The sequence below is a fragment of the Struthio camelus genome, chromosome Z (assembly GCF_040807025.1).
Source record: "Struthio camelus isolate bStrCam1 chromosome Z, bStrCam1.hap1, whole genome shotgun sequence".
Lineage (NCBI taxonomy): Eukaryota > Metazoa > Chordata > Aves > Struthioniformes > Struthionidae > Struthio > Struthio camelus.
In genome coordinates this window covers 64,947,721-64,959,861 of record NC_090982.1, presented here as the reverse complement: position 1 = coordinate 64,959,861, position 12,141 = coordinate 64,947,721, and the positions used below count along the sequence as shown (strand labels likewise).

Genomic DNA, 12,141 nt, shown 5'->3' with positions numbered 1-12,141 from the left:
ACCACATAGTTTGCAAACATTTGCCAAGAATTAACTAAGTATACAATCAAGAGGTTTCGAGATGCATCTTATTTCTTTTATTGTATTTTTTTTTAATTAGTTAACACAAAAGGATAGCAGAGTATATAGTGGACAGCTGTACAAATTTTAGGACTATTTTTCTTGATCCTAAATTATGTGTGGGTTGTCTTTTGCTCTCTCTTTGTGCAGGGCTGACCACAACTTGTGGGGAGGAGGTAGGATCCTCTTGGATGAAAGGGGAGGAAGGGGAACCTTGCCTGAAGTGCGGAGGCAGAAGAGGAAAAGGACAGCAGCGGTGGCAGCGTAGCTTCCGCAGCTGCGAGCAGCAAAGCGGCTGGCTGCTCTGTGCACTGGGGAGCACGGGAAAGGAAAGGTGAGCTGCCCTTGCGGAGGATTGGGGATGGCTGCTTGTAAAAAGGCAGGTGGAAACAGAGTGTGAACACCCCAAACCTTATTCTGGCTCCTGTAGTAGGTGAGGTTGGACCACCCTGAGCTATACAGTTCTCCCTGCTCCTCTTCACCAAATGAATCTAATATACCTGACAAGAGCTGCTCAAAGCTTATTAAATATGGCCATCTTCTTTAAAATGTTTTCAAAATAAGGAGCTAGCACAGAGGAAGTGATGAGCTTCTCAAGTCACACCAGATATTCTGGGTTTTGCCACAAAGTACATCATTGATTTGTGACAGTGAAACATAAGCAAGAGAATTTTCCCCAGGATGGAAAACAACGTAAACTTCTATCTTTAACTGTTTTTGGCTTTGTCTCCCTTCTTACGACTACTGTCAGCACAGCACCCCTCTTCTGTTTGTGGAGGATAATGTTAGTGCACCAAGGGATCTGGCAGTCTATAGGCCAGGGCAGAACAATACTCTCACCTGTCTTCAGTAACGCTGGGGTGATATTATAAGTCTTGAGTACCTTCTCGGATTTCAATCTGAGGCATACATTAGAGCAGTTCAGTTCACTATTCTAATATATGCCTTGCTGCCCCCAGATTACAGAGACTGTTCTGGCAGCTGATAATAGCTGAAGTGTAGAAGCACTTTGGCTAAGCTCTATTTTTTCAAGCCTCATCTCATGCAGTAAGGGAAAGAAAAGGGAGTGACAAAGCTCTGCAGTAGTGCTTTTCACCACCTGGCAATTTTCTTATACGTTGTGACTTCCCAGGTAGGAAATTAAGCCAGTGATTCTGCTATGAGAATGACACTAAACCAGAGGCAGATTCTGGCTGGGGGAGGTTTGGCTTTCAAATCTGAGGACTCAGGAATTACGAGTAAGTCCAGGTTTCAGAGGTACAAGAGCTGGTGTGCAGAACCTGGAGTACTGAAGAACTCTTTTGTCTGGTTAGTTAAAACTAAGAAACTAAGCTAGGTTTGGAGTAGTATATAATTCATTTAGCCAATATTAGTTTTTCTGTTTCCTGCTTCTAGCTCATATTTTCCTCGGGAAAATTCCTGGGTCAAATTCTGTCCCAAGTGACTATTTTAATCCTCTTCCCCAACAAATTAACTTTGAGGCATTTTAAGGGCCTGATCTAAGTAATGACAAGAAGACAGAGAGCTATCAGCATTGTTACCACCTACTATCCAGTTCTAAATACCTTGTTCAAAGCAGACAAGGACTAAGATTTGGAGAATTTTATAGAGTTGTTTTTCCTCCCACTGTCAATCTAATAATCCATAAAGTCATTATAACATTAAAAAAGATTGATTTCTCCCTTTACCATCTGGGAACACTGGATAAACTGGTCAAATTAAAAATCTGAAAAAGGGGAGACTTTTTCAGGTTCCTACATTCATTATCTACATACTCTGTTAATTAGAGCACATCAGTAATTAGTCTGTGCTCAGATTTCTTTTTCTGTAAAATGGCGATGATATCTACTCTATAGTGATGCTGTGGGACTTTATTCATTGCCAAAGTGCTTAATCTGTTTTGATTCCACAATTGGATTAGCCCAGGGAGCCCCGGGCTGCGCAGACATAGGCAAATAAGGCTCGGCCATATATATGATATTAGCACGTTCAGCCTAAGACCTATGTTATTATCAGAGACACTTCAGGGCAAAGAATGGAGAGAAAATGAATGTTTAGAAATGGACAGGGAAACCAGGTTTAAAAGCCGCGTAGGTCCTTAAAGAGGCAGGAGGTGCCTAGGAGGATTTGCAAAAGCTTTCAGGTGCCGGAACTCCTACAAAGCTGCTTTGGTTTCAGCGCCTGTGAAAGCCTGGCCACACATCCCCGTGCCAGCGCACGCTTCGGAGTCAAACACCCGGGGGGACTTGGCGTGCTGCAAGATCGCGACCTTTTGCAAGGGACACTGAGCTGGCCGAGCCGGCGCTCCGACCCGCCGCCGAGCGCTCCTCCGGGAGGGGGCGGCCGAGCCCCAATCCCGCCCTCGCGCGCCACACCTGCGCCGCCGCCGCCGCGGCTCCTCCCTCAAGGGGCTGCGAGCTGCAGCGCCGCCTGCCCCGCCCGGCCGCGGGGCGCAACCTGCCGCCAGCCCGGCGGCGCTCGGCCTCCCCGCGCCGCCCCGCTACCTGCCGCCCGCGCCCGCCCCGGCCCGGCTCGGCCCGCCCCCGCCGCCCGCGCCATTGGCTGGGCGCGCTGCCCGTCGCGGCCCGGCCCCGCCCCGCCCCGCCCCGCCCGCAGGCACCACCCGCCGCCGGCCGGCCGGGGACCGCGGCGTCCGGCCCGGAGCGCTGCCGCCGCCGCGACGCTGCGCGGCCGGGCGCGGGGGGCCGCGGCTGGCGTTGGGGCATGCGGGCGGCGCGGCTCTGAGCCCCCGGCCATGGCTGAGAAAGTTTCGGCGTCCCCGGAGCGGTCGCGGGGCACCGGCCACGTCGTCTCGTCTTGCTCCGGCTCCTCCTCCGGCTCGGAAACTCTCTCCGAGGAGGGGGAGCCCGGCTTCGCCCCGGGCACCGCCGGCGGCGGGGCGGCGGCGGCGGCGGGGCGGCGGCGACGCGGCGAGGAGCGGGCGAGCCCCGGCGGGGGGGCGGCGGACGACGCCTCGCTGGAGGAGCGGGATGAGGAGGTGCGGCGGGCCGGGGCCGGGGCGGGGCCGGGGCCGGGGCCGGTGCCCTGCCCGGCTGCGGGCGGTGGCGGCGGGGAAGGGCCTCCTGCCGCCGCAGCCTCCCCCGTGCTGAACGCGGGGCGTCCGGGTTTCTGCTGCCCCGGGTTTCGCCCCCTTGTGACTGCGACTGAAAGGGGTTGTGGGGCTCTGGCTTCTTTCTCTTAGGGGGCGGGAGGGTGCGAAGAAATCTTGTTTTTACTAGCGTGTCGTCTGTGGATAACGGTGCTGTAAGCAGAACTCCTCGATGTCAGGCGTAAGTGATGGGCAAGCCCGCTGCGCTGCCCTAATCCGCTTGGGAGAGCTAATGACGGGCTGCGGATTATGGAGGAGCTCTGTGCGTGATATATCTGTAGGGCGACACATGCATTTGTGCGTTGTTCCCCCCCCTTCTCCTTGATCTAGCTGTAATACCTTGTAATGGCATTCTTAAAAGAATTATATTACAGTAAAATCACCCTTTTGTGTCTGAAGCTGAATTTTTATTTGCTGCATGGTTCACACTTTGCAAGGTAGTTTCTTGCTACAACTCCCAAACCAGCTCTTTGACCCGACTGCTGTTTGACATTGCCTCTGTGTGTAATCTGTCATATACCTTAGTTTCATGGCTGACGTGTGCTTCTTAATTTGTGGGCAACTTTTTAATTTCCTCCTAGATGATGTTTCTTTATTTTGCAGCCGGTTGTGCAAGGGTTTCCAAAGCCCCTGCTATTTTAAAGGGATATCTGCGAAGCCCTGGCTGCAGTTATTTGCCACTAGTTAAGCTGTAGTTTCCAGGAGTGTTTCCCTCCACAGTAATGGCTTGTTTGTGTAGCTCCTGTTTTCCCCTTCTTCTGTTGCACTGAACACAACTGTAGGACAGCACAGTTAATTGGATCTGAAAATAGCTATCCCCCTTTTCTTCTTTAAATACTCACATTTGGATCAATTTCCTGCCCTGTGATCCCACAAAGGGTGGGATGGATTTACAGCTCAGTGCATTTAGCACAGCAGAATAAGTGACAGTATATCCACATTGTGGATTTTTTTTTTTTCCTCCAAAGAGATGCAAACTTGCTTTATTCTCTGAGCTGAGTAGGAGCTCTGTAGTTGCTGTTAGCATGCTGCTCACCCTGAGGTAATATATCCTGCTTCTTGGCAGGTCTTGTACGTGTGGGCTTGGGGCTGTTTTTACCACAGCTATGTGGTGTCCAGTTGGTTTGGAGCTCAGCTGGTGAGCCTGCAAAATACTGCGTGGAAGTACACAAAGGCTGTCTGTTCAGTTAGCTCACCTCACAGTCGCAGGCAGACCAGCTACCTTCTAGTTAAGCCTGGTTATTTCTGTGTGTGCTTTGGAGATGAATTACAGACAACTTTTGAGCTGAAAGTATAGGGAAGATAAGCCCCCAAAGAAGTTGGCATCTAAATTGGCTGAAAGCCAGGAGAACTTGGCATTTCTAAATGGGCTAACTGGTACCTCATCTGCAGTAAGTAACACTAGAACAGATAAACTAATTTTAACGTAGTGGGAAAAGTTGCTTAGTGTAGATAACTGTCATCTTCCCTGTCCTTTATTATCTCTGCTAGATTGCTTCATTGTCTGAAACCAAGCTTTTTTGTCTGTGCCTTCTGTGATACGGTTTTGCCAGTCTTTTTCCATTTTGGTGTAGTCACTGCTTGCAGCTGAATTCCTACCTAACTGAAAAGCCACCTGACGAATCATCCTGTGGAGTCATCCATTTTTGTGTAAGGACCCAGAAATGCATTAGAGTACAGAAATAAACTAAGGCATAGTAATATAAAACTGTAAAAACTGTAAAGCTTTAAGGGTAGTGGTGAAGGGTGAGAATAAGGTCCGAGACAAATACACTGATGATTCCAGACACTTCTGTACATGGTACCTGCCAAAAGTGTAGCACTGAGGGAAGTGCTTGAAGATACCGTTTTCGCACTGACATCCTATTAACTAATGTCAAATAATGAAAGCTTGCATGTTCTCTCCAGCTTTCTGAGTTACTCGAATTTTATGGATCACCAGTGCTTTATTCTGCTCTTCCAGGTTTCATTTCCCCTCTTGCACTGTATTTGTTCCTGCTGCCAACTTAGCAGAGTTGAATCTGTTGTCACTGCTATTTAGTATCCTTCAGACAGTAGTCTTCCTAGTCTTGTTGCCTCTGTTGTTGCTACTTTAGCTGTCAGTAGACTATCGTAAATTCTTTAGAGCCATGACATAAGGATTCATTTCAAACTAAAGCTATAAATGAGTAATTGCAAAACATAGCGTGTATTGGGAGGATATGCACATTACTTCATGTGTTGCTCCTAGTAGACCTATTTATTTCCCTTTGACGTTGTATATAACATACTTGAGAACTCTGATCTTGTCTCTTCCTAGACCTCTTCTTTAGACTAAACAACCCCAGTGCCTTTAATCTTCCCTTACAGAATGTGTTTCCAGACATCTGATCATTCTCATGATCAGGAGAGTCTTGTGGACTCTTTCCAGCTGGTCACATCTGTCTTAAAGGGTGACGTCAAAAAACAGGGTGCTGTACTCAAGTTCAGGCCTTGCCAGAGCTGACTAGAACAGAAGGATTGCTTCAAATGTCTCTCAAGCGATGTTATTGTTAATATAGCCCAAGCAACTCTGTTGCAGTTTGTAGTCCATTATAATATTTAGATCCTTTTCTGAAGAACGATGTGAATGTTTATATTCTAACAAAAAGAATGGTTCAGCTCCCCAGCTCAATGGGGGAAACTTGATGCTGTCACGGTAGGAACTGCTTCTTTAGTGTCTAGAAACTAAACAGTAAATTGAAAGATCGATAACTGGTTTTATGATTATCATGTCTGAAAGAGTCCGTTCCTGGAGAGGAATGGAGAAAGGAACGTCAGGGTGGAAAGAGAACAGCATTTCTTTTTTCCTCCACTATCATTATTTCATCCTGCTGTTCCATAAACTTCAACTTAAAAAAAAATCATGGAATAACTAAAGAAACAGTCTTTCATCTCTTATTTCATGTATGCAAGAGCAAATGATGGTTCCTAAGATGTTCACCATCAGTTATTAAGGATTTTTAATATTGTACTCTGAGGTCTTAGATGCATGAAAATGAAACCCAATTATAACCTAACGTGGGAAGACTTTCTGCAGCATCAGTGCCTGGAAATGCTGTGGCTAGCAAACACCTGAAACTCAATGTTGTAATAGTACATTGATGAAGTAGTGCAATGTATTTGCCTGTGCTTTTGTTGTGAGGTGAGTGGTGAAAGTATGCTCACAGAAGCAGGCAGGAGTAGGATTGCAGGGTGAAAGGCACTAGAGGCAAACCCTACATAGTGAAGGGCTAATACATCCTAATACAGCACAATCCTTTAATTTCAAAGGATTGTTTTCTACTCTGCTTCCTACAAGAAGAGCTTTAGAGGGTCTTTTCCAGACTGAAGGGGTGAGGCAAGGATGGGGAACGGCATGATCTTTGTTGTAGAGTGGCTGCTTCTGTCTGAAGTCAGTACAGACTGGGATTACAGGGAAAGGAGTAACTTTAAAAAAAAAAAAAACCCTCATGATTTTCTGTGTTTTCTACTGCATTTCTATTTTCTGTATACTAGTCTGTCGTCTGGCAAAAATGTTACTGAGAACAGGGAGCTTGTTTTAGTACATTTATTGAAGCAAAGTGTACCCATTGTCACTGGCTGGCTAGATTTCTCTCATTAAAAATGTCTTACTCTTTCACTCAGGTATGGTAAACGTCCTTGTAGATGGTGGCTTCCGAATCTTTGTGCTTTATAGTGCAAGTGAGGGCTCACTTGGGTTATCATTTTTCTTTTAAAAAAAAAAAAAAAGAGGACAAAGGCAAGCTACAGATTCCTTGCCTACATCGGTTATCTAAAGAATCAGTGAGGGAAAAGGTGAGATTGTGTCCTTCAGAGTCGTCTGTCTTTTCCATCTCTGTCAGCTGATCTACTGACAGATTATCTTTCTTCAAACCTTGTCACAGTAACTGGGAATATGCTTTGCTTACTAGAGCTTGGTAACAGCTCTGGGAGGGTCAGTAGTCTTTCAGAGAGGACAATGCTTTGTAAAACAGCACAGCTATCTTTGCCTGAAATGGTTTCAAAAACTTTTGAACCTGTCAATATCTCCCAATCTAACATAGTGCATCCTCTTCATTATTTTAGGGTTTTTTTTTTAAACTTAGAGGAAAAAAATGTGGTATTTTGTTCTCAGATAACTGTAATGCATGCTCTGGAACTGAAACATTTGGTATTGAAGTGGCTATCAAGAGTTGTTGGAGTTGGTCCTACATTGAAAAGATCATGAGTAACGTGAAAAGACAGATTTTTCCTCATGAAAAATGTCCACCAACTTTTGGAGTTGATATACTACATTTTTCCCCAATCTTTAGTTCATATGTCTCTTCTATTAAAAAAGATCCTATGTGGTACAGAATAAGAACTACAAAAGCTTTATCTGTTGCCGCTTACTGTTCACTTGCATCTGCCTTCTTGCTGTTTATATTGCAGTCTGTTGTGACTTCAAGGGAGCTGTATAGAAGGAATTAATTACTGGGAAATGAAGATTCTGTCATTAAAGTATTCATGGCAGGGTGAAGGGGGTGGCAATGAGAACACTGCTCTAAAAACTGTTCTCTCACACATTTATCCTTAAGCATATGTCCACTAGAGAGCTGTAGTATCTCCAGCCTCACAGATTGCTTACAAGTTTTTCAACCAATAAAACTGTAGTCTATTTGGAGAAATCAAAATGCTTTGGGATAAAGTGACAAGTGTGTGAAGTGATGGCAAAGTTTACATGTGCATCTATAGGTAATTAAGATAGTGATGTTTTGACAGAAGTACCACCATGACCCAACTAGTTTTTCTTGCCTCTCCCCCCCCACCCCCCCACTTTTCCTGCCGAAGTACTAACCATGGGACATGCTTAAACAATGTGGGAGGTATCACAGATAGAATTTTCTTTTAATTGTTTCAGACTTTCTTGTCTCTGACAATGGTGGGATTGTTCCCTGTGGTAGCACACTCTGAATGCTACAGCTAGCTAAAGAGGAATTGCCTGATGATTAGTGTGATCCTTAGATTGCACTAAGGAATAGTAATGCCGTCATGAAATGTGTACTTCTTTACGTTAGAAAGATTGCAGTGGGATTAACTAGACACTCATCTAGCCTAGCGCAGCCACAAAATTGTTCTTGACATGTGATCCACAGATACAACGCTTTTTTTGTTTTTTAGTTATACTTGTGATATTACCTATAGGTAAGTTAGATACTTTGCCCTTTAAGTCTGTAGGGCTGACTCAGAAGTCATTTAAAACACTTTTTTGATTTGCTTTTAGCACTAAAAATGTATGTTTCCCTCCTACTTTAAACTTTCTATGTGCTGGATAGGCCTGTAAGGTGTGTGCTGGTGTGCTCCATTAGTTGTCCCAGAAGCACCCTGGGACGAGGAAAGACTCATGGTGGTGGGCTTTATCAAATGTCGCTGTGTGCTCTTGCCTGAGGTTTGAGATTATCTGTACTAATGTTTGCTGCTCTTTGGAGCTTGCTTTCAAGACGTTTAGTGGGTGTAAGAAAGGCAATAACTGCAGCATCTCTCTTCTCACTGAATAAATGAGAGCTGAAGAAGCAGATTCAAGTGTTGAGTTGCATTTCTGTTTTCATGTGTCAGAACTACTTAGATGCTTAACATCTTCTTGGAAAAACGTGGATGAAGAAATGATAATTCCAATCTTTAAAATTTGAATGCATTCATTAAAAAATGACTAAGTGGGCATTTTATGCCGTTCAAAGTTTACAACCAAAAAATAGTCTTGAGATGAATCTTTAGGATCCCTTAGTATTTATATGTTCAACTGTGAAATAAAACGTGAAGAAACATCTTCTCTGAAAAGATGCAGCTCATTACAAGGAGGACAGCATCAGTCCTGAATAATCTCTGCTACTTTTGCTTTAGCAGTGTTTTGGCTAGACGTAAGCCAGCTTTGAGCTGAATGTCATTAAACAGAATAAGGTGGTGCTATGCTTGTGTTATGAAGATGCCCCATACGATGGGGCCACATTGCTAGCAGTAACATAGCTTGTGTGAAGTTGGGCATAAACAGAGGGATAAGAGTCCTAAGTCTGGGATATCCCTGAGATATAAAATACAAGCGCTGTAAACTTGCAGTGTAAGTAAGAAGATACTCAAGCTAGCAATATGAGCAACTAGTGAGCCTTTTATTGTGGCAATCTGTGTAATGAGATACCTTTTCCCTTGTCTTTGTTGCGCCCTTCTTCTCCCCCCCCCCCCCGCCCCAGCACAACTGCAGTCTTGCACATTGCCATGCTGAAGCATTAATGCATATTGATTTGCTTGATGCCTGATCTTGCTATTTGGGTTATGCAGCACTGTCAAGAATCTGAAGTGCAGAATTCAGGGACTTATGAAAATGGGTGTAATGAATCTGAGAATACAAACTCCTAGAAGACTCTTAAAGCTTCCTCAGAGTTGCCCTGACACCAGGGTGAAGGTTTTCCCATTATGCCCGATACAGTGAAGCAGATGCCTGTTGTTAAGACCTTGGGTGAGGCAGGCTCTGCCTGTTTGCCTGTTCTGCTGCTAGGTTGGGAGTGGCCTGTTCAGCGTCTGACCTGAGCTCAATCTTTTTAATAGCTTGATAAGTGGAAGAGGGAAGCGTGAAGAGCAAATACTCTCTTTTTTTCATTTATTTCTTCCCCCGCAGTACCGAACGCGGCAGCATTCTGATTTGAGTGTGGAGCTTCCGAGGGTTGTGGTATCACAAGCAATACGTGCATACTATTGCTAAGCCCCTGTGAAAATCATGACATGGGCTTCAAAGCCTCTACAGTCTAAAGCCCGCAATTTTTGTTTTCTCTTGTTTCAGCCTCAAGATCAGTGTTTTTCAGCTTTTCTCTTGCAGCTGTGGGATCTAAAATTCTTTTTGAAACAAGGTTTTCATGGTTGGGTGTACTGAGGCTTTAAGAGGTATGACAGATAGGAGATTTGTGCTTAAAATCATGACGTGCTGGCACCTGTTAAATGACAGCAGAGGGGAAGGAGAGCAATGCTGGTATTATGAGAACAAGCAAGCCGAGGAGGTGAAAGTAAACGTGGGTGAAGTGGTGGCAAACAATCTCTGCTTTGATATCAAGCCTGGAACCTGTTTTCGCTTTTGTTTTGCTTAGATAAGTAAATGGCTGTAGCTGAGAAGGATGCTCCGGTCAAACTTCCTGGCTGAGAGTGTCCTGCCCCAGCCAGGCCGCAGCAGGATGAATATCCTGCCCTCCTGTCCAAAGCTTATGGATCTGCTCCATTCAGAAGTGAATTGCAAGCACGTAAAGGGTTAAAGTTCAAGTGTAGTGGTGTTGTATAAATAGCTGAGCAGCCCTTTTCACAGCCTATCCTTTCTTTACTGAGTGCTTCACATTTACAGTGGGAAGCAGAGGTGAACACACTTTCTAAATATATTAGTATCATCTACTGGCTTGAACTTGTGAAGGATAATTTTGTTGTGTGTTTTTTTTTTTTTTTTTTGCTTAGAAGTTCAAACAGCTCTGAAAGTGACCTTCAGAGGAAGCAAAAAAAGAAAAAAGCCATAAACAAACTACTTGAGCCTTTTCCAAAAAGATTAAACGTGGATGAAAATAACTGATTATAAGATGGCAACCTGTATAGTCAAGCAAAGAAAATGAGTTCCCTGCTGCTTGACAGAGAAACTTTTATATTACAGACACTTTGCAGTATTGTATTGTAACAACTGTGTATCTCTCAATATATCCTTTCCCTCCACCTTTTTTTTTTTTTTTTTTTTAATCCTCCAGAGTGTAATGCTTACATACTGAGTGACAGACTTTTATGTGAGGCCGCATTGCCATGCTGGTGGGACTGTATAATGAATTGCACCTGGACTATTAATGATCCTGTTGTTGTTAATAGCCCTGCTACCCTGAGGAGGAGGGTTGCGCGTGAATGGAGCAGATGAACTGCTGCACTAAACTACTAATTTCAATTTCATTGAAATTTCACCTCAGGAAACTTTTACTGGAATGTAATAATGCTATAGCTGTGGCTCAGTGGATGCTTTCATCCACTGAGGCCATTTTTCTGACCATATAACAAAAATGTCTCACATGTCTTTCATGCTGTATTTCAGGTTTCATGCATACTGCATAACAGGGAAGAGAGGGAGGAAATGTGCATGATATATTTTGTTCCGAGCTAGCTAACAGAGTAAGTTGTTTACAAGAAGTCATGCAAAAACCTTTAGCTTGACTGGATCTTTACAGTTTTGATAAGCACATGGGCTAGTGTAAACCTTGTGGATGTATTTTAACCTGTTACTGGTGTTTCCTTCCTCTCCCTATTTGCTCAAACATTGTCTTATTTGTTGAGTAGCGGTGATAACACTACACCGCTAGAGGACATGTTTCAAAGTTAAAGCTGCCATTGATTTCCTTGGGGTAGCTCTGCAGTAGGTTGTGTACTGCACTTTGAATGGGTTATTGATGTGTTTAGAGAACATCGGTCTAACTTACAGGCTGAGTAGCAGAAGCAGCAAGGAGGTAAACTTGGACGTACCACTTGATGGCCGTTGCAGGGCAGTGACAGTCATCAACTTTGGGTAGGTTGACTTCTGGAGTTTGCTGAAGCACAAGCTATATATTGGAATTAGAGCTTGGGCTTAGTGCTGCAGTGAATGCTGCTGAGAGAGGGTATATAAGCTCAAACTAAACGTGTGTTAAGTAGTTGTATGGCATCTGGTCTTCTCAGAAAGAAGACTTGACTTAAATGATATCTGCAGTGGTTTACAATGTTGTCATACACTACACTGAATACTACCTTTCCTCCTGGCAGCTGAATTTGTGATCTCCCCTGGTTTGCTTTCATGCAAACTCGGCATGCTTGGCTTTTAATTCTCCAAAGGGTAATAAGTAGTGGCTAGAAACTGAAGCAACTGAAACTAAGAGTTAAACAGACAGATCTCATCTCACAGATAAAGTAGGAGACTTGCAGGAGAATGAGGCTGTGAAGATGATGAGGAGGGG

The 12,141-nt window shown here is 44.5% G+C and overlaps 1 protein-coding gene across 3 annotated transcripts in view; it reads left to right on the top strand.

Moving 5' to 3' along the window:
* The first annotated feature begins 250 nt into the window (after positions 1-250).
* The window catches only part of LOC138064432 (microtubule-associated serine/threonine-protein kinase 4-like), a 300,511-nt gene continuing 288,620 nt past the window's right edge, over positions 251-12,141 (top strand). For 2 of the 3 annotated variants that reach the window (XM_068926978.1, XM_068926977.1), the window contains exon 1: positions 2,816-3,058. In XM_068926978.1, coding sequence (XP_068783079.1) covers positions 2,816-3,058 — 243 coding nt within the window. Of the gene's footprint in view, positions 395-2,815; positions 3,059-12,141 lie in introns of those variants that run through there. The other variant, XM_068926979.1, reaches the window with a different exon arrangement.